This window comes from Paramormyrops kingsleyae, chromosome 3 (genome assembly GCF_048594095.1).
Source record: "Paramormyrops kingsleyae isolate MSU_618 chromosome 3, PKINGS_0.4, whole genome shotgun sequence".
NCBI classification, from domain to species: domain Eukaryota; kingdom Metazoa; phylum Chordata; class Actinopteri; order Osteoglossiformes; family Mormyridae; genus Paramormyrops; species Paramormyrops kingsleyae.
The window spans coordinates 7,295,991-7,319,529 of NC_132799.1; the positions used below are offsets into that span (position 1 = coordinate 7,295,991).

Genomic DNA, 23,539 nt, shown 5'->3' on the forward strand with positions numbered 1-23,539 from the left:
GAAGACTCGGAGCAGCTGTTAATTAGTATAAAACAGGAGGTGTGTCTTATTCTCAGAGTCATTAATGGAATACGGGAAGGTGTAATTAATGGCAGTGAAGAGGCAAGCCAATTATAAAGTTAAGCGAAGTGTAGAAACAGCAACGTTAATTAGGATGCCTCGCTGCTGACGAATCCCCCCCCCGATTTATTCAAGTTGGCTCATGAAGAAATGATTGGGGGGGTGGGGTGCGACAGAGATTGTGACACCCAACAATGGCCGGGAACGTTCTGGAAAAACAGCCTACCTTTCATTCTCACCCCCGCACCCCCAAAAAAAGGTTCTGTGTTTTAAGTCTTATTTTTGGCAGAAGCCGATGGGACATGCGGTCATTTACTGGGATGACGTGGGGCAGGAGTGTGGGGGCCGTCGGACCCGGACGACGGGCGGGAAAAAAAAACAGGTCCAGCTGTTTACATTCTGCCCCAGTGCCCCCCCCCCCCCCCCCACAGAGCAGGACACGAAAAGGCTCAGGCCTCCCAGCCCACGGAGGCCTTTAAAGTCCATGACTGTGTCGGGGTGGGGGGGAGGGTGCTGGGACTGAACAGAGTGGGTCTGTGCCCACAGCACAGGGAGAGATCTCCTCCCCCCCAGGAGAACAGACCTCATAGGGAGTTGAACTCAGCTTCTGTCCTGTCATTTGAAAGTGTGTTCTTCACCCTCCCCATCTCCATACTGGCCCTCCAGAGGCACCCAGCGGAACATCCTCAGACAGTAGCCCCAAAACGGTGAGCCGTGACGCGACGCCATACTGTGCCGGAACGCCGGGAACTGCACACATCCGCACAGACGCGGGGGGGGGGACGGGACAAGGGGCCACGTCGTTCCTGCATGACACTAACTGCAGCGGCCCAGCTTCACACATGCAGGGGGTTGTTATAATTGTGGCCCCCCCACTCCCCCCCCCGCTGCCCTCTGAGGCTCTTCCTCAACACCGCGACCGGATAATTCCATCAAACCATGGTAACGAAGTCTGCGTCGGGAAGGGAAAACAAACAAAAAACACATTCCTGAGGCACGGTTTATTTCCGTCGGACCCCGTGATGCCAGAATGGACCGCCCCGAGTGCCTCGCACCACTTGGGAGACAGACATAATTGTCCTAATCACATGGACACTGTGACCACATGCCCTGGTGCCTGTGATCTCTCCACCCCCCCCACTCCCGGTCGCCGGGGGGGTGTGGGTTTTTCTTCTTTATTCCCCAGGACCCAGGGAGTTTATCTGTGAATAACCTGACACGTGAATCGTGCTCACAGAATACATGACACCCGTGACCCCATGTGTCCTTCCCCAGCCGAGCACAGATACGGCGGCCTTGCTCTCAAACAAAAGTTTTTGGGTTTTTTTTGGCCACCCCCCCCCAATGGGAAGCAGTGATCACGCGGCTGTGGATGTCCCGGCTGACCGGGTGGAGTTCTTGTTGCATGCACTACCCTAATCCGGCCGTAACTGCATGTAAGACTGTCAAATCGAGGCAGTACAGGGACACGGGGGCGGCGGTCACAGCCAGAGAGCAGGGAGTAGAGATATCAAAGAAATAATGTCAGGAGGCGGGGCCAAGGCTTCCCAGACACCCCCCCCCCACAGAAAGCATCACATCAGCATTAGCGGGAATGGCTAACAGTTTGTACCCCACCAGGTCCTGCTTCACCTTTGTTACCATAACAACAGCTCCTAGGTAACCAGAGTTGTTGTAGTGTCTGGATGAGGGGGGGGGGGGGGGCAAAGGATGGGAGTGGGATTTTCCTTAGCTGAGTCACTCACCCTTGGGGGAGGGGGGGTTTGGGTAAAGGCACAAGCCAATAACCGAGTGCAAGATAAACCCTGTAGGAGAAGCTGCCTCTGTTAATGTGCCCCTGCAATCGCAGCCCTTCGCTTCGGCGATTTATTACAGCTGAGATGCCTCATGGCCCCTTCACAACAGCCCCCCCCCACCCCTGCCGTTAATGTCGCCAGCGTATATCAAAAATACAGCTTGTCGTCTCGCCGGCTCGTCTCCGTGGAGGGGGCCGCCTTTAAGGACAGAGCAAACAAAGGTACGATTATCATCCCCGCGAGCTCAGACGCGGCGAGCGAGCGGCCGGGGGGGGGCTGAGGGCTGTTTTCTCAGGCCGGGACGACGCTTCGTAGGGAAGGGAAAACATCTCAGAAGAACAGCTGGAAAATTTGTCCGACAACTCCCTGTCTCCCCCCCGCCCCCCGCCCGCCGGCCCGCTGCCCTTCCTATCTTAATGATATGTCTTGTCCAAATGGACTCTCATCAGAGTTTCCACCCCGTTCTGCCAGGGTGGCAACCCCCCCCCTCCACCGCTGCCCTATCTTATCTTCACGCACGACCCAGCGCCCACGCTGCCCCTGTCCCCTCCCCCCCTTCCCCCAGAGCCTGACAGGGAACGTGGTGATAAAGGGCCAGCGCTCCGGCACCAACGAGTCAGACGGAGAGACAGACAGGATACCCGACTTCCCCAAAATGAAGACCCCCCCCCGGGGTGGAGGGGGGCAACCCGCTTTATCACCCAGCATGTCCCAGAGAGGTGCCCTCTCTCAGGCTACTTCCTCCCCCCAGCCAGATGACGGTGGGGGGGACAGCTGTTACTCTGAGAGAGGACGCCCGCGCCCCCCCCCCCAGCTCGATCCCCCACCCTCCCTCTGCTCCTTACCCTCATCTCCATTTAAAGTAACGTTTTTTTTCCCATATCCTGTGTAATTCAGCCGCACTACATTAGAGTCATAAATGAGTGTGTATAGAAAACACTGTACACCCCCCCCCCCCACCTCCCAGGGAGACTCACAGAGGGAGGGTGACCAACATTCTAAGACCCAGAAGGACGTTCTTGGCAGGGTGACCACGATAGGAAGCGACCTGGGACGGGGACGACCGCGAGGACATCGCTGAAACCTGCACGTCATGCGCCACTCTCCTTCCTGCCCCCCCCCCAAGTAAATATACCATGTTTTTGGGCTGGAGCTCTAAAGAAACAGGATCTGAATGTAGGCTTGCTTTCCTACCCTCTGTCTCCCGGCATTAAAAATGCAGATGGGGGGGCAGGGGTAGGCAATAAGGTCCCAGCCCAACCCCCCAGCTTGCACGCTCACACCCCCTCTGAGCTAGGGAAGGGGGAAGTCCCGTTAAATATTTGGACAAGGACACGCCATACCGGAGTGACAAGTGGCTGCTGTCACCCCCAATGATCACTTACAAAGTCCTGTGCCACAGAGAAGAAGCAGACATCTTTTCTGAGGGTGAGGGTGTGCCCCCCCCAGCTGTCACCATTGAGGGGTGCAGCCTTTAGAATGAGAGGAAGAGGAAGAATGGGAGAAACTTTTAAGTGCTCAAAAAACTTCTGTATCCTGGAAAATATGAGAAAAAAACAACTGGGGGCAATAATATCAAGTCCCCCACCCCCACCCCACTCGACCAAAACGTTGCCATGCCCCCACTTAGCAAAACGCAGCCGGAGACACCGTCTCGTTCGGACGCTGTGAAGTTCGCAACGTGCTAAATCAACACAAAAGCACATGAATTATTCACGTTGGCTGTTTTTAGAAAGCCTTGTTCTGCGCTGAGAGAAGGAGAAAAAAACTGAAAACTTCACCCCCCTTGAAAACATTTTATTTCATTTAATTTATCCCGAGGATGAATGAACAAAAAAAAAAAAATCAGACGTTTAGTCTTGTATCACAGACTGTAATTAGTCCTTTCTGTTTTTCATCTTTCATTGATTTAGAGCCAGGCTGCAGATAGCAGCCTATGAGTGATGAATATATATATATATAAACAGTACAGTTTGGAAGCTGTCAGAGGCGAAAGCGTGTAATTAAAGCTCAGGCGTGGGGTGTTTCATGCGGCGGACGAGACCAGCGCATATTCCCGGCTTTGATAGGGTCGACGCACAGAAGCGGATAATTCTGCACCATGTGGGGAAGAGTCAAGTGCAGAAGAACAAGACAGAATTATACACGTCCTGGTGGGAGGGTGGGGGGTCGGTGGCTACAGGGCTTTTATTTAAACCGAAGATGAATCAACTAGCAACATGAACGGCTAAAGAATGAAATAGACGTCACGGGTGCGGCCCGGCTCTTCGAGAGGCTACATTTAGCCGCAGAGCGGTGGGCGTCGCGGATAATCTTCCGCGGGAAAGCCGTCCGTATCAAATCGAGGACGGTTTCTCTTCCCTCAGTCGGCAAGTTGGGGGGTGGGGGGTGGGGGGGTGGCGCCGGGCCTGTGAAAGAGCTGCAACCTTGGCCGTTGCCCCGGGCAACCAGAAAAGTGTAGGCCAGGCAATCTCAGGATAGCAGAGGCAAGGCAGGGCCCTGCCCTCTCGGGTGACCTGAATTACTCATTTATTTGCCTGCAGGGTACCCACCGAAATAAGTCCGGTCCCAGTCCATGCTCAGCAACACACGCGCTGGAGCAACTGGGCAGCCATGTCAGGGTGGGGGGGGGGGCATTGGGGGGGCTGGGGTTAGCCCAGGCAGCCCGCCGGGCCCCCTTCTCCCCCAGGCCTGCAGCTGCCTTGCGGGCATCGAGGAGGAGAGCTGACTGGCTGTGAGAGGCTGGGGGCCGTCTCGTTAGAGAACCCCCCCACCACCACCACCACCACCCGTCATTCTCTCTCTCTCGCTCTCTCTCTCTCTCACACACACACACATAAACACAAATTGGGGGGGGTTGTGTGTGCAGAGGGGGGCAGACGAGGACAGATTTGGGGAAGGTGGCGTTTGCGGGTGCACACCTGCCACTCAGCGCCCCACGCGGGCCGGGAAACGGCCCCAGCGGCTCGATGGACTGCGACTGATGAGGCCCGGCTAATTCAAGGGCGATTACGCAGGCCGCTGAACCTCTTTAAGCCCGTAATTACCGCCTATTTGAGAGGAGAACATTTAAAAGCCAGTCGGCACGGCTGGGCCTGTCGCTGCTGGAGGTGGAGCGCTTGTCTGGGGCGGGGGGGAGGGGAGGGCTAATACCTGCTGCAGCAGCAAGACGGATAGCCTAGCGCCTAGCATAGCACTTAGCCTAGCGCTTAGCCTAGCACATAGGCTAGTGCTTAGCCTAATGTGTAAACAGAGGGACTACAGCTCAACTCCCAACGTCAACCTTCCTGGACCTCATTCCCCATAATGCAGCTGAACTGGGATACGCCAACATGCGTGAAAAGCATTCAATGGGGGGCAGCAGCATTGGTGAAGTTAATATTAAGCTAACAGGGTTTCAACGCAGCACCTACTTCTCCTGCTCAAGGAAAACGAAACCCAATACCCTAAAGAAGCAATTTTCTGGACCAGAAGAACATTCGAATTGCTGTCGCTACGTCATTATGTCATTACTGCAATTACCCTCTTGCCCCCGCTGTTTTAATTGTTGCCCATGTGAAGGCTGGGGTCAGGGATCAGAAGGCAGTTAAATCTAGGCAAAGGGGTCCCACAATCACTCCCTTATGGCTGAGCCGCTTCATGAAGGTAACGCAAAGGATTATGGGTAGGTGGAGGTACACCGCCTTGACCCGTCTTCCTTGCTTCCTTTCCCTCTCTTCCCTTCTTCATCGCTGCACCACTCTGACTGATCAATGACTAAATCTATCGTCACAAACACCTTCATCCCCAGACTCCCCCTCCATCACCCACCATACACACTAAGTGGGGCGAGTGCCAGGAAGGTCGAGCCAGGAGACCGCCATCTTGACCAGGGCAGGGCGGTTCCGGAAGACCCTATCACTGCGCCCCTTTTCCAGTTCCCCAAACTGAGGCCACCTCGGTCAACCACCAATGCTCACCCGCACCAAAGCCCCCACCTTACACAGCCCCATCAGCAACCAAAAGGGGGTGCCGTGGAGACCCTGTCAAAAATCATGGAGCTGAGAATGGGGAGTGCGGGAACTCTCCAGTACTGACCGGTCGCCGCGGTTCTCGTATCCCGGAGAAATCGATGGTGGTAAAGACAAAGGCGTTTTTAAAAGGGTCTAGGATTCAATCCGCCGCCCCAGGTCCGGTCCATTAACCAATTTATGCACTTACACATGATGGCATAAAATCATTTAATTTACCTCTTGTCGATGATAGTCACGCACCGGGGCTAAATCCAAGCCCGTACCTCTGACGTCAAACTGTCTCTCTAAACAAACAGTGGCAGCCAACAGAGAGCCGCCCGCGGCTGGGCTTGACTCAGGAATCCAGCCCATATGGACCTCGCGGCTAACGCACTAGCCATTCGCTAATCGGGGGAGGGGCAAGTCTCACTCAAGATGCTACGTCCTCTCGGCTCCAGGGATAAGAGAAGGTTCTTAATCTGGATTTATGGGACCAGGTACAGGAATACTTCTGATGACCCAGAACTAGGTCAACAGCCCAATTGTGTGATACGAACCAGGGTTTACTAACCAGCCTTCATAACGGGTTGGAGAATGGAGATACTGGGCACCATCAATCACCCCGCAGATGGCCTTTCCAACCGGGTGTGGGGGTGGCTGAGTCTGCCACCACCATAGCAATGTGGTGCCTGTCCATCACCTCTATCTAATTTGGCCCCCCTGCCATTCCACCCACCTCCTGTCCAGCGTCCACAAAGACAGACCCCACAGAGATTCTGCTTGGCTTTCCCTGGGGCCCGTCAGATGGGTAATGGATGGTGTTTGTATCTAGGGTGAGGGGACCTGGAGCATGGGGGGGGCGGGTGGGTGGGGGCTGACCCACTGACTCTACTGCCACATATCTAACAACTGCCACATCACGCTGTCTATATAACAAACATTGAGCCTTGAGCAGACGAGACAGGTCAGAGGAGACGGCCAGTGGGACAGCAAACTACTTAACAAACAGACACGATCAATCAAACACAGAGTCTGGAAGCAGGGCTGCGGGCCTCAGTGTGTCAACTGGTCCTCAGGCAGAACCAATCACCTGGCTCAGATGGTCTGGTAGGTAGTTACTCGAAAGTGCTGAATATAACTACAGAGCAGAATGAACGTGTACTGCAGGGGTGCCCAACTCCAGTCCTGGGGGGCCGGAGCCGTGCACAATTTTGGGTTTCCCTGCGTTTAACACACCTGATTCAACTCCTTGTGCTAATTACCACACAGCTCTTGAGCTGAATCATTAATGGTAGAACAGGGAAAGAACTAAGCTAGTTTATAAGGACATAAACCAAAGGATGCAATGTAAGGAGAGGACATTCTGTGGTAGATATTTGTGAGTTGTTTCCCTGTTCTGTCCATCTATGCAACATCCACTGTCCGATTCATTAAAAACACTCGACAAGACAAATGCACAAAATTGTTAAAAGCATCCATACAGAATGAAATAAAAGATTAAAAAAAACCATGCAGCTGCACATAAATAAAATAAAATATGATACAGTTGATTTTATTTTTGTGGAAAAAAGTAACCATAAAACATTGGCATGAAACCACTAAATCGAGCAGCGAGGAAACAAACGATCACGTGGCGACGGTGTGACCGCGGGACAGGGACAGTGCGCCTTTCACCATGAGCCATCTGAAGGGCCCTTTATCTTCTTATCAAGCAGCGCCTCCAATTCTGACTTCTACTCAGACAAAATTAAGGAATAACCAGAGACCGTCGGCTGCCAAATTGGATTTGCAAATATTAATATGAATGGAATTCTTCTCCTGGCGAGCGCAAGCTTGGACCGCTGGGCGGAGCTTCTCGCTGCTCACATTCACCGGGGGTGGGGTGTCACGGGTCTCTGGTCGGGGGCTCTCTGTTTCAGCGTGGCTGGGGCAAAGCCCAGCTGGGAATAGGAACAGGAGGCCTTAGGGTTGGGCCCAGTACCAGGACCCCAAGCATACGGCGTGCCCTTTCTGCCGTGGACGACTGGCATGCTGACATGTTGGGTCCCAGCAGAGGACAACCAGAAAATAACAGCATCTGCGGCCCAGACTGACTTTGGACTCCCAACGGATGAGGAATATCGCATGCAGGGAACCCCCTGTCTGGTGCTACGCCGTAGGTCTGTCCTCCCTGCCGGATCCAAAGGCAACTTCGGAAGCCTGTCACCTCGCCCAATCTCGTATCGCCAAGCCCCGCCCACATCCTCAACAGCTTTTTGAAGGAAGCATCCGCAGCGCTAGAGGCGACAATTCTGCCGACCAGGGGACCCGCATCTTCAGGAACTGTCGCTATGGAGACAGGGACGCACGGCGACGAGGCCTCATCACAACTCGCCACTGCGCCAGAGCCGTCCGCCCCACTAACAATCTAGAGGGGGCACCCAGGAGGCCTCTGTTCCCGCTGCTGACAAACCTGTTTATCTGTGTTATTAACCGCACATTAAGTGCACTCAACTCCGGCCGGGACCTCACTCTGCACAAAAAACTGCTGTGCTGTAAAATCACAAACTCCATCAAAACAGACGCATTTAGGTTTTATGCACTGAGACAGATGGAGGTCTTTCCAGACTAGAAAGCTTTAAATTAAATAAAACTTAGCAAAACTGCTTCAGTACAGTAAAACAAAAAGAAATGAATGGAATGGAATACAATTAAACTGAAAGAAGCCTGCTCTTCAATACTGTGTGGCAACGTCACATGACCGGGCAAGATCTGATTGGCCAGATTTGTCATGGGCTAGTTTTACTATCACATGCCCAGCCTACATGAGTTAAGGGCTAGTTCTACTGTCATGTGACCAGCCACGATGGGGCGAGAGCTAGTTTTACTGCCGTTTGACTGGCCAAGATTCATGAACGAAAGGCACAGAGATGAATTATGGCGTTGTTTTTTCACACCTGGTTCTGTTCAAAACCACCGCTCACACAGAGTTCCTGCTAATTGAGCTGCCAGGGAACGTACCCATAAAGAAAATGACTCTGCCCTTGATTGCGTTAACAGGGATTAAGGCCCTCCAATTTGGGTTTTCCGAGGCAGCCCAATTCGCCCGCACGCCTGCATTTACGAGCCATCGCCACTGAGCCCCCCCGCCCACGTATAAGCGATGGATGCGGCCGGCGGGCAGGTCTTCCACGCCGGCAACACACTGACCCGAGCGAGGACCTCCCGCCACTCGCAAGGCAACCATCTCAAGCCGGGATTCCGTCTAATTACTCCATCATGTAATTTCACAAATTGCCTTTTCACCAGGGATCGTAACTCGGAACGCGGGCACAGTGGGAATTTTTGGGCCGTGGCATTCATTTAGCGCTCGCTTCTCGTTAAATTAAACAAGAAAATAGTGCTTGCGAGGGGGGGCGGAGGGGGAAGGGGTGGTGCTGGAGTTCAAAGCGAAACGATGCCGGTAGTAGTGGTGGTGGTGGTGGGGGGGGGTGTTCTGCTGTACTCCACAGCGCCCCCAAGAGGCAACTGAGCAGCATTTTTTTTCCACAATCTCGTTCCCAAATGTGGTTTTACCTGCTACACCTAGAGGCACGACTAAAATGAAGGTGTAGGACACACTCCTGTCTAACAGGAGACTGCAAAGGCACATGTTAAAATCAGGGTATTTCCTACTGATCAGCAACATCTTCTTCATGATGTCATTCAAAGGCACCCAAATCCATCCAAAAGTCCACGATGCTTCATAAATACACCACCCAACACCCGGGATGAGGCAAACAGGAAAGTTCAGAAAACCACAAATCCAGACCCAAGTTTTGTTTCAACCAACCATTTCAGTGTAAAGAGTCACAGCCACAGAGTACTCAACTGGTTGGTTGAAACAAAATCTTGGGACTGGATTTCCACTTTCTGCACCTGAACCTTCCACCTCTTGATAAGGATCTGGGTTAGACCGAGAGGATTACGCCAGCCTCCACCAACCAGGATGTGAAATAACCACTGCTCAGCCTTCCTGGCTCTCCAGCTCTCTGTTCAGTCTCTAGTACAGTCAAATCCAGCATTGACGGCTGCCCATCACAGACCCCCTCACCCCACCACAAAACTCCTGAGGAAGCAACCAACATCCCCCCCTCTGCATGACTTTCGAGCCAGGGTGTCCGTAAGAGCAATCGGCGGGGAAGGTAAAGCTAACATTTGCACTCTGGGGTCTTGACGAAACTCGGGCGTGATGTAAGAATGGAGGTCTTTGCTGAGACTGCAGAGCTCAACCAGAACAGCAATGCAGGTGCATGGATCTGCATTCCCACTAAATATCTCCAGAAGAAAAATATACTCCCGACTGTGGCCCCCCCATCTGTTTACTATACGCCCCCCTCCCCCCACAAACATTTAGCACACCTCCAACCTTTGCCCTTACCACTGCAAGGCTGCTCTGACAGACAAACTCATAAGATGAACAGAGCATATGTACAGCTAGCTCATAGTTTGCTGTCTGCCTCATACCACGTGCCGATTCCTGGTAATGGCCACGTCGGGATTCGGCCCTGAACAACAAACACCTGGTCTGGAGGCCCCGACATGGGCAGTGAGAGTTAGCATTAGCACGAGAAGCATTAGCGCCAATGTTAGCAGAGGTGTAAACGTTACTGTTAGCATTAGCACTCATGCTAGCTACAGCAACAGCGTCAGCTAGCAGTAGCATGAAAGTGAAGATTAGCATTAGCCTGGCCTCCCGCGAGGACAGCACATGCTGCGGCAGGTGCAGGGTGCCGCTTGCGCTCAGCAGCCTCCAAGTGGGGGCACGGGAGCAGAAACTAATAAAAAGATTCCCTTTTTGCTAAAGACTGGCTAGAAAAAGAGAACTCACCCCCTGCTTCCCTCCTCCCCTTACCCGCTACAATGAAAGGCAGCCTTGATACCAGAGCTGCAACAGATCAGCCTCTTTATGCTCCCAGAAGACACCAGGGGGTGTGGAGGGGGGGGTACAGAAAAGCACTTTATCTGTTCTGCAGACGGAGCTTCAGCCTGAATCAAACGCTAACCGCACGCTCAGAGAGCTCGCATGCAACGTGTACATCACAGGCCGGCCAGGGGCGCGCAAGCCGCCGCGTCTGAGCAAGGCAGCGGTCAGGGGGTCTTATGGGCCCCGCGGCCGGGCCGCCTCGGGCCCCGGCGTCTGAAAAAGTAGGAGGCCGTCCGTATCCATTGGGGCGAACAAGCCGGACGTGAAACTTGCTCGCGACCGAGAACGTGCTGTAAGAGACGCTTTTCGGCCGTGTCCGTGTTGCCCTGCGGCAACGTACACTAGGGGCGTCGACGGCGAGGGGGCCGGGATCCATCGCCACGCCCTAAATCCCCGCAAACACCACCCAGCGAGGGAAATCATCTTTCACAGCGCAGGTGCTCTCAACAACTGCCCTGAAAGAGCCAGCGGCGATCATGTGATGCGATCCAGGGAGCTGGCTGCCCAGAGCCCATAACCAGCCCCCGTGGCCCCCACCTCATAGCCCTCATAATTTAGCCGCCTGATGCTACTGCCTACTCGATGCTAAGCGCTAAAGGGAGGGTTTCCACTGTGGCCACTGAACCTGCTGAATAGCGTGTCTTGATTTTGCTGCCTATGCATGTCAGCATAGGAATGAGGTCCGAAAGCCATTCAAGCGACACTGGGTGGGAAATCGTTGGAAGCAGAAAGGTTAGCATAGGTGCAGGGGTCTGGAAAAGGGCTCTGTGGACAGGAGGCGGCCGCAGAGATGCGGGGAAGACTTACCGTCAGGTGCTGGAAGAGCCAAGCCCTCATGATGTTCGTGGCGACTTTGGGGAAGATCCCCCGCTTTTTGTTGCGCTTCTTCTCCTTGTCGGGGTCGTCGTCGTCCCCTGTGCTCGGCGACGCCACGTTGTCCAGTCCGTCGCCTGGGAAATCGGGGAAATTCCAGAGGTCAGGAATGGAGGTGCCGTGATCCCGGCCCAGGGAACATTCCGGGCTCTGACTCCTCACAAGACGGCACCGCTAACATCCATTTTTCATCACACTTAAAAACAACATCCTCTGTCTCCTCCCCACAAAGCCACACAAAGATGACACCTCAGCCCCCGACCCCCCCTGCCACCCGCCACCAACAGAACCCCAGTGATGGCTGAAAAACTTCTGGTGTCATTATCAGCCCACGGAAATAATATTTATTAAAAAGCACCCGTGTATTTTTTTTCGCTACCTCCAGTGAGGTGGGGGGGGGGGGGGGGTGCAGTACTGCTGCAAAAGGCATGGCGGGGGCTGGGGGTGGGGGGCACAGAATAAAGTTATAACGGAGCAGAGCTTTGAGTCCCTGCGATTTTAATAACAATAGCGCTTCAGTGCTTACAGTGACCTGTCGACGCTTGATAAGGTTTTATTAAGGACAGTTACACGAGAAGCGGGGAGGTGGGAGGGGGGGGCGGAGGTGGGGGGGGGGGGCATAGAGGGGGTAGGAGAGAGAGCTTAACCCACCATTGAGCAGAAGACGGCAAGTTATGTGGGGCTATTCTGCATTTAATGAATACACCTCCACATATCTGGCTAAATCATAATTCCAGTTATTAAAGGCATTCTATACAGCACTGGCCCAATAAAAAGCCCCTCCGCTGTCCCCCGCCCCGAAAAGACTCCCCCCCCCCTCCATTTTAGAATGGTTATTAGCATTATTCAGACACCAAGCGATTTCTCCACATAAAATAATAAGTCATAAAGGAAACATGAGGCAGGTAAACAAGGCGGCAAGCTCTGGAAATTTTTTACGGGATAACCTCCTTCACCGTGATGCTTCCGGCTGGGGGGGGGAGCGGCGGGGAGGAAGCGTGACCGGACGCCGTTATCTGCTGATTAAGGATGGAATTCGGCAATAGCGGCACGCCGTGCCGGATGACCATATTTTAACTCCGTCTACCGGAGTCATTGATAATTAATTAATGGGATAATTAATGGGAATATCGCACATAATCCACTGAAGATTTCTTTCTTTCTTCCAGCTCCGTGCATCAATAGAATAATCAAGGCCCTAAAACAGCCCCTGCTCCCCCCATTACCTCGGGCTAAAGAATTCCTGAAAGCATGCCTTTAGGGCACCTGAATTATATACGCCATTAGGAGGGGAATCGCTTCCTACATTCCATATAAAATACCCAGTCCAGCCCTTTCCTGTCGGGAAAGAGAGAGAAGGTCCACGAAACTGGGGATCGACTGGGGGAAGCTTTTAAGGTACGGACAGTCTCCTCACTTCATTGTGGAGGAATGATAGATTTTTCCCTCTAAAAACCCCATGTCCCATATTTTCTAGAATTCAACCACCCCCCCCACCCCCCACCCCCCACAACAGTATCTGTAGTCCTGGTACGTGTTTATACTCGAGCTAAAGGAGCAGGGCAATGTTATACTGGAGCTTGTCCTCCCTACTGTTTTTAGGCAAACAAGGGTGGGGGGGGGATCGGCCCCCATCTGAGATGGGGGAAATTGCCCCCGCTGCCCTGTAATCTAAGACGGGGTTTTCATTGAAAGCAAATGCTTGCAATCCGCCACATAGACCCAACCCCATGTTCGGCAAAGCCTAGAACAATAAATCCGGGGGGGGGGGGGGGTTGAAGTGAGAGCAGCACCCCGGGAATGGCAAGGGAATGGGGAGGGGGCAGGGGGGCACAGAGAAGGGTTCATAGATTTATGTTGGGGGGGGGGGGGGGGCACTCAAACAATTCAAAGAGCAGCTTTCAATTTCCACCCGTGCTCAATGTTATTCTCCTAATTTTTGCTTGAACTCATCGTCCCTCAACAATAAAATCTTAAGGGGGGAGTGGATAATAACCCAAACCGTTGTTTTTATTGGTGTTTTCCATTCAGAAAAGCAGCTGGGTCCCGTTCCAACAGTATCCCCCCGCCCCCCGATTTCGGACATGTTGTCCGCAGACCCTGCCGCCGAGTTCCCGCGCCGCCGGAGAAGGGGGCGGACCGGCCAGGCGGGCCGAAGAGGTGGAAATAATCACGGGGATGCCGGCAGACCATAAACAAGCTGCCAGCCTCATTAGGCGAGCAGTAGGCACCGTGGGCGACCCCGGCTCGAACCGGCGGTCCGCACCGCGAGGAAGTGCCAGAGGGCGACTGCAGCCAGCTGCTAATGTGTTGTGACAGCTCCTTAGCGACTCCGAGGGCCGGTGGGGGCCGGTGCGCCTCGGCGCCCAAGAGGGGCCCCGGGAATGTCACATCGCCTGGTCCGGCCATGTGCCGTTACCCCCCCCCACACACACTCAAAATAATATATAAAAAAAATAAAATAAAACCTGCGCGCCAATTACAGGGCACCGCCGGGGGGTGCCAGGAGATGCCCACCGGCAAGCCGCGGAGAGGTGCGCATCCACCAGAATATTCCGCCGTCCCGCCCCAAAAGCGGGTCACAGCATTTCAGGCTCTTTGTCAGCAAGGCTTCCCGGCCCCTTATTCCCGATCTGATCCCTCTCCTGCAGCCTCCATCTTCCCTGTCCTTCCTCATCTTTATCCTCCTCTCTCCCTCTCTCTTTCTCAAGGCGTATCGTGACATTATCAGAGGAATTTAGGGTAATCCGCCATGATCTGGCAGCTCAGGCAGGCCCGCGCTAATTGGCAGTACCTGATCCTTTGTTTTTGCAGATGGAGTCACGGAAGGTGCCGGACATTTTTATGCTCCTCTGTAAATCAGCGGCAAGGAGCTAGTGGTCGCTCATGCGGATCCCGTCCTTGTTGGATGGGAGCAGGTCTGTTCAGTGTGTGTGTGGGGGGGGGGGGCTATTTGCTAGAGAAGAAACCCCATTTTACCCCCAGTTTCCGTTTCCCTCGCATTATTTGAGAGTGTTTATTTGCTCCATAATTTGCTCCATAATTCACTCTTATTTGTTCATCCTTCCAGACGGAAAGATCCGGAATAAGCCGGGATAAGGGATGATCTCCCCATTCCTGAGATGCACATCAGCCCCCCCCCCCATCCTCTAGCCTAGCTATTTTGCCGCCACCCCCCCAATTTTGATCATCACAAAATCTTATAAGCTGTGGTCTGGTGGTAGGGGGCCGAAGTGGGTGGTGGGGGGGTTGAGGTTTTCTTCTTCCCGTTCTTCTTATTTTTAAACACCGTGATTTTTGTGTGTGAGACCCCCCCCCCCCCCCACTGAGAGGGCCTTCTGACCTGTGTCAGTTCCTGCAAAGACCTGCCCGCTGCAGGCAAGCTCAGCTCACCCGGTCCCCGGGCTCCCAATGGGGGGGGGGGGCAGAGAAAACTGGGGCTGGGGGCAGGAGCTCAAACAGCGGTTATTGTATTGAGCCTATTCAGAGGTGCAAAGTGGTCACGGTGGCGGGCGGGTCCTTTTACACAGGTCACAAGCCCCACCCACGCGAGTCCATGCCGGAATTCCTCCGGCGGAATTCCCAGCGGCAACAGCCAGCGAGATCCCGGCTTCAGAAACCTCTGCCAGCGTGGGGCCCCAAATCCAGAGTCCGCCAGGAGCCTCCCAGTCACCGAGCACCGCGTTCCATGGGGATGCCGACGGTGCCGGGTCTACTGGTACCCGTTTACTGGGTTAGCTGGACGAGAGTCTCCCCCGGAAGGGATGAAACGCCCAGTCGGAACACAATCCAGACCCCCCTAGAGCCCCTTTCCACCCCAACTCGCCAATAAAAACGTAAATTAGATATGCTTCTGCTTTTACTATATTTTCCGTACGCAATTACAGACATGCGTGCGTCCGACACAAAACAATGCGAATGGAGCTAAATAAAAATTTTAATATCCGTTCTGCACGGAGTAAGTTTCTTAATTAAAAGGAAAGAAACATAAAGTAATGACTAATCTGTAGATAAATACTTAATTACTTGCCATAATTACAGTGATTTCTCCTTTTTGAATAATCACCGCTCCTTCAGCGAGTGACAGTGATTAGTTAGTAATTTATAAGCTGAGAGACTGAATCAGAAGAGATGCTGATAATTAGTATTTTTATGTGATATCAGGTTCAAGCTGACAGGCCGGCCCCCATCCCAGTGTCCCATGCGAAATCGCCACCCCCCCCCCCCCCCCATTCTGTGGGGGTCAGCCCGGATTATTCCAACTTCGAAGACGAGGAGGGTGAAATACACACAGGTGGTAGAGGAAATATCACTGGTACAGACCACCGCTATCTCCTCAGGGTCACCACAGACCCCCACCAGAAACAGCTTCTTCCCACCCCATCCACTAGAAAACACATTGAGATCACAGCGCTGGACTCCAGCGAGGCTCTGGGAGGGTGGGCAAATGAAAAAGGCCACATGCCACAAAATCATTGATTTCCCCCCAAAACCAAAAACCCATCTTTCGGTCTATTACACAAAAAAGAAAGCAACCTATACAAGTGAGCAAGGGGAGCAGAGGGTTGGCTGCCAACTCGACCAGAACCAAGGGTACTTCTTGGGCACTTGCCGTTCACCATCGATGGAGCCCCCTCCTTCAGCTATCATATGACGGACGGAGCTTGAGAAGAACTTCACATGGATCCACCGAACCCATCCGCACCAAGCTCTGGAAGAGAACTTCCGAAGAAGCAGGGCCCAGCCTGGATGACACCCATGGGTCCTGCCTGGGACAGACACACCAGGCCAAGCGGCTGGCCCAGGAAGCCACAAACTGCTCAGCCAGCGAAGTTCTGAGGCAGGACACTGAACGAAAACACCCCTCCAGCACTCTGTCCAAGATGACAGGACAGTAATGACATTCTCACCAAGAACAGAGATGATCACGCCAAGGGAGGTAGCATCAGATTTCACTGTTATTAATCACAACACAGTCAGGAACAGAGAAGTTGCTCTTTATGATACAGTGTTTTTGTTTTTGTTGTTGTTGTTGTGTTTTTCAGTAATGAGGGCTGGGGAACAAGGCGATCCGAGAACCCCCAGCTGTCCTGCTGCCGGCGGCCTGTTCTCCACGGGTTGGTTTCCGGAGGCCCCTGAGCGTCCTGCCACTGCCGGGGGACTCTCTCTCCGTCCGGCGGGAACTGCAGGGAACTGCAGAGAACTGCAGAGAACTGCGTGCTACGCTCCTGGGAAACAGCAACCCAGACTGGATAACTGGGAGGATTAATACACGGAGGTCCAGCTATGCTACAGCGCCCCCCGCAGGGCGAGGGAGGAACAGCCGCACAATCTCTCTGCCTCCTGAAGGAATTCCCCGACGGCTCCGGGGGACCGAAATGCCACACCTGTTCACCGGGGCCCTTTGTCCCCGAGGTCATCGTCGCTTTCCATCTGTGGAATCCAAAACCTTCTATCTCTGCTCTTGCTTAGAACACAAGCAGGGTGCTGGGTTTCAGCTTAGAGTGTGCAAGCTCCCTCCCTCACTCACTCACACACACACACACACACACACACACACACACACACAGAGCCAACCAACAGCCCCTCCCCTTAACTGTTTGTTTGCTTTTACCCCTCTACTTAAATCCCCAAAAAAACCTTTGAGGTGGTCTTTATCTCCCGGACACAACCCCCCCCACCCGCCCCAACAGGTATCCATGTCAAAGTGACAGGGTCTGTCCTAGAGGGGGGTACATTGTTGACCAGGGTCAGTCACAGGTCAAGCTTTTGGCCAGTTGTTAACACAAAACTTCCCCCTAGCTTGTGGTCACAACCCCTGTCACCCCCCCCTCCCCTCACCACCACCCCACTGCTACCTCCCCATCTGCTGTCCTGGACCCCCCCTCCCTGGCATTAGCACCCGCAAATAATCCCCTGCCTGTGAAGTGGACTGTGTGACAAATAATAAAATAAGGAAGGTCAGGAACCTTTGGAGGAATGCAGAAGGGGTGAAATTCCCCAAACGTGGTGCCTGTATGACACGAGCTGCCTGGAATGTCATTCCGAAATGGGAGGCAGGAGATTCCGTCGCTGCGGGCCTCCATGTGCGACGCCCTTTAAGTCGGGGGCTTCTGACGTACAGTGAGCCGAATTATTATAGGTGAAGATGGGAAGGTCCATTGTCATTCAGACGGGTGGATTTACGTGTTATTTTAAAACGGGGGAAAAATCAGGAACTAAGTCAACGAGATTAACTTTGAGCGCATTTGCCGAGGCAAACTATCGACAAAAGTGAGGGAATTTTGGGGAGGAAAGAGGTCTCGCTCCCACCATTTTTCTTACCCAAAAATTGCGCCACCCCCCAGACTCAGGTCTTTGGAATGTTCCAAAGGTTTCAGAGCAAACACTGGCCACCAGCCCATCCACTTTGAGTGACAAAATGACCGGGTGTTGTTGGAGGCCGCAAGCCGTGCCTGGAAAACATCACGGGAGCTTGAGGGGGGTCCAGCCTGCACGAAGGGGGGGTGGGGGGCTATTTTGGTGGCGTTTATGAAGGTGGGAACACAAACGGTGCGGATTTGTTTCCCGCGAGTGCTGACGAGTGCTTCCTTGCTGGCGAGCCCCTCCGGTGTTGCACATGAATGGCCCCCGTTCTATTTTTACCGTTGCGTCATGGGGGCATCTGAAAATAAACATGGGGGGGGGGCTTCACGAGGCACATGCGAGGACTCTGAGCCATTAGGATGACACATCAATCGGCACTGTGACCAATGCAACTCCGAGGGCCCGATCTTATCCGGGGTATCCAAGGTGGACTCTGTCGTCTACTCTTCAGATTTCTGTCCAAACGAAAACCCATGTGTTTGTCATGTGAGGCCAGGCATTAAATCTCCAACCACCACCACCCCCCAGTCCCCGCCCCACAAGTCTCCCTATAATAGCAAATCTCCAGGTTATTCCTGAAAAGTGCAACATCTCTGACACCACGCAATCCAGCATCCCCCCCCCAGCTGGTCACTTTGGGGACATTAAGTAATGTTTACTTGGGACTTTATTGGCCTGTGTAATCCGCACTGGCCCGCCAGTGACGGGCCGCTCTCATCGACGCCCAGTCTCTCTTGGCCGTGTCATAAAACCAGACGCGTCGAAACTCCCTCAGGTGGAGCCAAAACTGCACAAAGCAACACGATTCTTCTCGCCTTTATTTAAAAAAAAAATGGCCGAACGCTGCTGGTTCCGTGGCTGAAACCTTGGCCTTGTCCGCCGAGGAGGAATCCTAAGCCCAATCCCGCTGTGAATTCCGGAAAGGGCCTCGTCTCCCCTAATACCAGAGCCGCTTTGCGTCGGCCCACATCGTCTCCGCCGTGGACAGTGAGCGATAAGCCAACCTGCTTCCCTGGGATCCCTCGACGTCTCGTAATAACAAAAATAAATAAATCCGATCCTGTTCCTTCTTCCGTTTCAGTCCCTGAAAAATAGGCACCTGAACCAGGCCCAAAACAGCACCGGGAACAAAACCGGTCTCGTGTTTTTTTCTCCTCATTTTTTTTTCTTCCGCACGCCGGACAAGCCAATTCCGCCAGAACAGTTCTTGCCAGTAGCGCTCCTTCGGCACGCCGCGGCACATTCCGGGGGGGCGGGAGACTCCCGGCCGCATCTCCAACGCATTTTTTTTTTTTCGTGTAGTCAGGACGGGGAGACTGGCTGGTTAATGACACCGCAGTTATGGGCGTCCGATGGGTCGGTCTGGCAGATCCTGCAAAGCTCCGCCAATGAGATCGTGTATGAGAAAAATTGTGGGGTGGGGGGGGGGGGGGGGGGGGTTCAGATCGCATTTTTGGGCTTGGGAAAAAACGAGCAGGAGGTAGAGGAGAGAAAGACAGAGCAGGAAGAGTGTCCATCTTACATACACACACACACACACACACACATTTGCATGACCCAAATTCCTACAATGACAACCCAGCCCTAACCTTAACCATAAGGCTTTAGTTTTTTTGGTTGCAGTCATAGATTGACTTTCCTGTTGTTATTAAGGGGACCGGAAAAAATGTCCCCATAATGTAATACACATAACCCACATACACACAGTCTGACTGCAAGTGAATCCCCCCTCAAACACAGCAGCAAACTGGGGCCCCAGCCTGTTTCTGGCTATTATCTGCGACGCTTCCCCCCAGCAGTAAAACTCCCCAGCATCGGAGACGGAGAAAGCAGAACACCGTTTGATATATGGCGGGGTGGCTTGTCTGACAACCATTTTTTCCACTTTCCCCCCTTTTGTCCCCCCCCCGTCCATCCCAGGTTCCCACGCTGTTCGCCTGAAGCGCCCAGCCGCCGCGAGAACCGGGACGCACGCCGACGGAAACCACCTTATAAGAAGATGGCCACGTGGCAAGTACGTGCATGTCAGACGGAGCCCCCGGGGGCCGTAACCATAGCGACGGTCACACACCTGAGCGAGGGGGCGGGGCCTGCTCCCCTGGTGACCTTGGGGTTGCCATACAGGTGAGCCTCACTAACTCTTAAATTAAATAACAAAAATGATTAAAGTATTTCAAGGAAGGCAGAGCATACCATCTGTAATACAGTATATGTGCAGCAGGGTTAGTCACCAGACTTAACTTAATACCCCCAAAAGAGATGGATCGTCTTTACAATGACCAGACGTGGAAGAGCTGGTGCGGTACCATCCCACACATCCTATTACCTGTGTAAGCCACAGAAGACTCACAAAAGCCACAAAAGAGTCGTACTCAAATCTGATTCTCCCGGGACCGACACATATTTATAAGCCCTCCAGTTCTGGATACGACTAGGTTCACCATTGACCACCCCACCCCCCCGGCGAAGCTGCCCCTCCTCCCCACCCAAAAAGTCCTCAGCTACACGGCTTTCATACCCGCACTCCATTCATCGGTGTTCTAACCAAAGGGGCTTTTAATAAATGCAGGGAAAAAAATAAATGCACAAAAAACACGCATTGACAGATGGATTGGTGGAGGGAGAGGGCAGGGCACTGCTTTCTGAAGAGGGCGGCCCCCGCTCCAGCTGGGCACAGCAGCGGCAGCGGCAATTAAACGGCAAAAGGTGCAATGAAAGCTGCCCCCCTTGAGAGCCCTGGGGGTGGGGGGGAAGCGAGTCATATTACCGTAATGTGTGAAGAATAGAGGCACGGCGTCGCATGACACGGGACCGTGGATCAAGTGGGAATGGGGGGGGGGGGATTCCCTTGTGGTGCTGGGGGGGAGGCACACTCTACCTGGCTTTCCCCCCCTCCCAGCTTTTCAAACCCTACCTGAGGGGCACAGATCCGCATCCCACGTCTACTCTTGGGGGGGGGGGGGGGGGGGGGGGGCAGGCTTTTAGATATCATGGCGTTTTCCTGCATGGAGCAAGGGTACGATATATAAAGGAACCCCCCCCGCCCTAAATGCCCCAGCCTAGAGTACCAGCTCAGCAATTCCTCACACGTTTGGTGCTTCTGAAATCTGGGCAAGGGTGCAGTCCAAAGGACCCCCCCAGGAAAAAAATGGAGAGAGAGTGAAGAAGATACCAATGGTTCCAGTCTGGTCTGAAAGGAGAATTCCACTGGGATGCTGGTCTGGGTCCAGCAGTGGCGAATGGGGCAGACTGGAGGAGCAGAACCACCACCGCGCCACCGCCAAGAGCCGGCTCCTTCATGAGCGCTCGCAGAACCTGCCGGAAGCGTGTCATTACCTAGTTTCTTTGTATTTCTTCCTTCTTAGCATTATGATACAGAGAGAGAGACACACAGGGTGCTTTCCACTCAAGTTCTGTTTTTCCTTCTTTTGGTCTTTCCTGTCAGGAAGGTCCCTCACATCTGGCACCAGGCGCTCCCCCGGGATGGCTGCCCGCCTGGTTCGGCCTTGCCCCAACCCCCCCCCCCCCCCCCCAAAAAAAAAAGTATAAAGATGCTCAGCTCATGGATAAGTAACCAAAAATACCTCAATAGACATACATACAGACAGACAGAAAGACAGAGAGACAGACAGATGGATAGACAGACAGACGGATAGATGAATAGACAGACAGATGAACAGAGATAGACAGATGGATAGACAGACAGACAGACAGATGAATTGACAGACAGATGAACAGAGAGATAGACAGATGAACAGACAGACAGAGAGATGAAGAAACAGCCAGACAGAGAGACAGATTCTTTGGCTTCGCCTAAAGCACATGAGAGGAGGACCATACCGCAGGACCTGCTCCAAACCAGAAACCACCCAAACGTCAGAGGAGTCCTCTGCTCCGAATGCCACCACCGCGGAGAAGCTCAGCGGCTTCTGTGCGGCGCCGAGCCCGGCTAGCGCCAGGGCCACCATATGGGCCGTGAGTGTCAGGCCCCCCCGGCCGCCCGGCCGCCACGGGTGCAAGAGAACGCCACACCGTCGTCTGGTCAGCTCTGGCACACAAAACTGACCCGGCCTCACAGGACAGAACGACCCGGAAAGACCACGGGAACGAAGAAAAGAAAACAATGGAGGTCACCAGAGATGGAACTACTCTACGCTGAGCGAGCGACAGGGCGAGAGAGCAAGACAGCGAGTGAGAGAGAGAGAGAGAGAGAGAGAGAGAGAGAGAGAGACCACATCCAGAAAAACAGCAAGGCCTGCATTTGCCAAACAGTAATAATAAGCTTATGTGGAATTATATTCTAGTTGAGACGCCCCAACCTACAGATAGTTCTTATCCCCCGTTAGTCAGTAATTAACCCACATTAACTCTGCGTTCATGTTTATGTCCCCAAGCACAATGACATTCAGACTTGTGCATGACTTCAATTATTTCACTCAATGCACTGCGGCTGACGGCGAAGTTTAACTTCGAAATGTCGAAACGCATCCACTGTAAGAATATGAGGCGGCATCCACACATCTTGACATCATATCCATAGAATTTCAGTTTTGATAGCTATAGCATGGATTTTTACTCCTAAATACAGGAACATGTGTGTAATCTTATGACTATAGTTGAAAGAACAGAGCCCATGATGCGGCATTGGGGGGGGGGGGGGGGGGCACAAACAAAGGCAGATGACCAGGTGGAGGTGAATGGGAAAGGAAGCATCAGATTGGTCGATGAGAGAGCGGAGGTGAATGAGAGACCCAATCAGGTGTGAGATGAGCTCATTAAGGCCCACCCTCCTCAGAGAGGTGTCCGGCATTAGTCAGCAGGCATGTGATGGGGGGTGGGATGATCGGCCCCCAAACCGCAGCCTCTTCAGTGCCTTCAATAATAAATGAAAATGCACCCCCATCCCACGTAGTTCGTTTGAAGTTGTTCACTGCAGACACAGAACTGTATAGCCGATTGTTTACATGCGGCCCAGTGGAGGTGCTCTCAGCCCCATGTGCCCCCCCGCCCCATCCCCCGCAGGCCATCGGCGAGGGCGGCGGCAGCAGCGCGTCAAAAAGTCCCACAGCAGGAAACAAGGGGGGGCGTGCCCATCAGAATCCGCCACGGTCCGCTTTTGCCCATGGCAGGGACACACGAGATGCCCCTATAAGATTTCTAAGATTTCCCTCACCGACACGCTCGCCCCCGTCATCAAAATATTCTCAAGTTATCTACCGATGCACCAGCCGATCGATGTGCGGAGAAACTGTGGCGTGGCGAATCCTCACGGCCCGTTTAGTTATCGCTGTCGGACTTGGGGGGCAGCGAATTCCAGTGCTGTTCTCAGCCGTCATGGGAAAACACATCAAGGGCCCAACAAAAGCCCCGCTAATGGCCACACCTCTCTTTCGATTCACTTTCTCCGCAGGCACCCAAAGCGAACCCAAAACCAGGGAATATTCCGCTAACAAACCATGAAGAAGTTCTCCTCCGCTGATCACCGGACATTTGTCTTTCTAACTCAG

General features: G+C 53.4%; 1 protein-coding gene across 2 annotated transcripts in view; it reads right to left on the reverse strand.

Moving 5' to 3' along the window:
• The window catches only part of LOC111858682 (homeobox protein Meis1), a 50,450-nt gene that overhangs the window by 13,199 nt on the left and 13,712 nt on the right, over nucleotides 1-23,539 (reverse strand). For both annotated transcript variants that reach the window (XM_072709511.1, XM_072709510.1), the window contains exon 8: nucleotides 11,601-11,743. In XM_072709511.1, coding sequence (XP_072565612.1) covers nucleotides 11,601-11,743 — 143 coding nt within the window. The remainder of the gene's footprint in view (nucleotides 1-11,600; nucleotides 11,744-23,539) is intronic.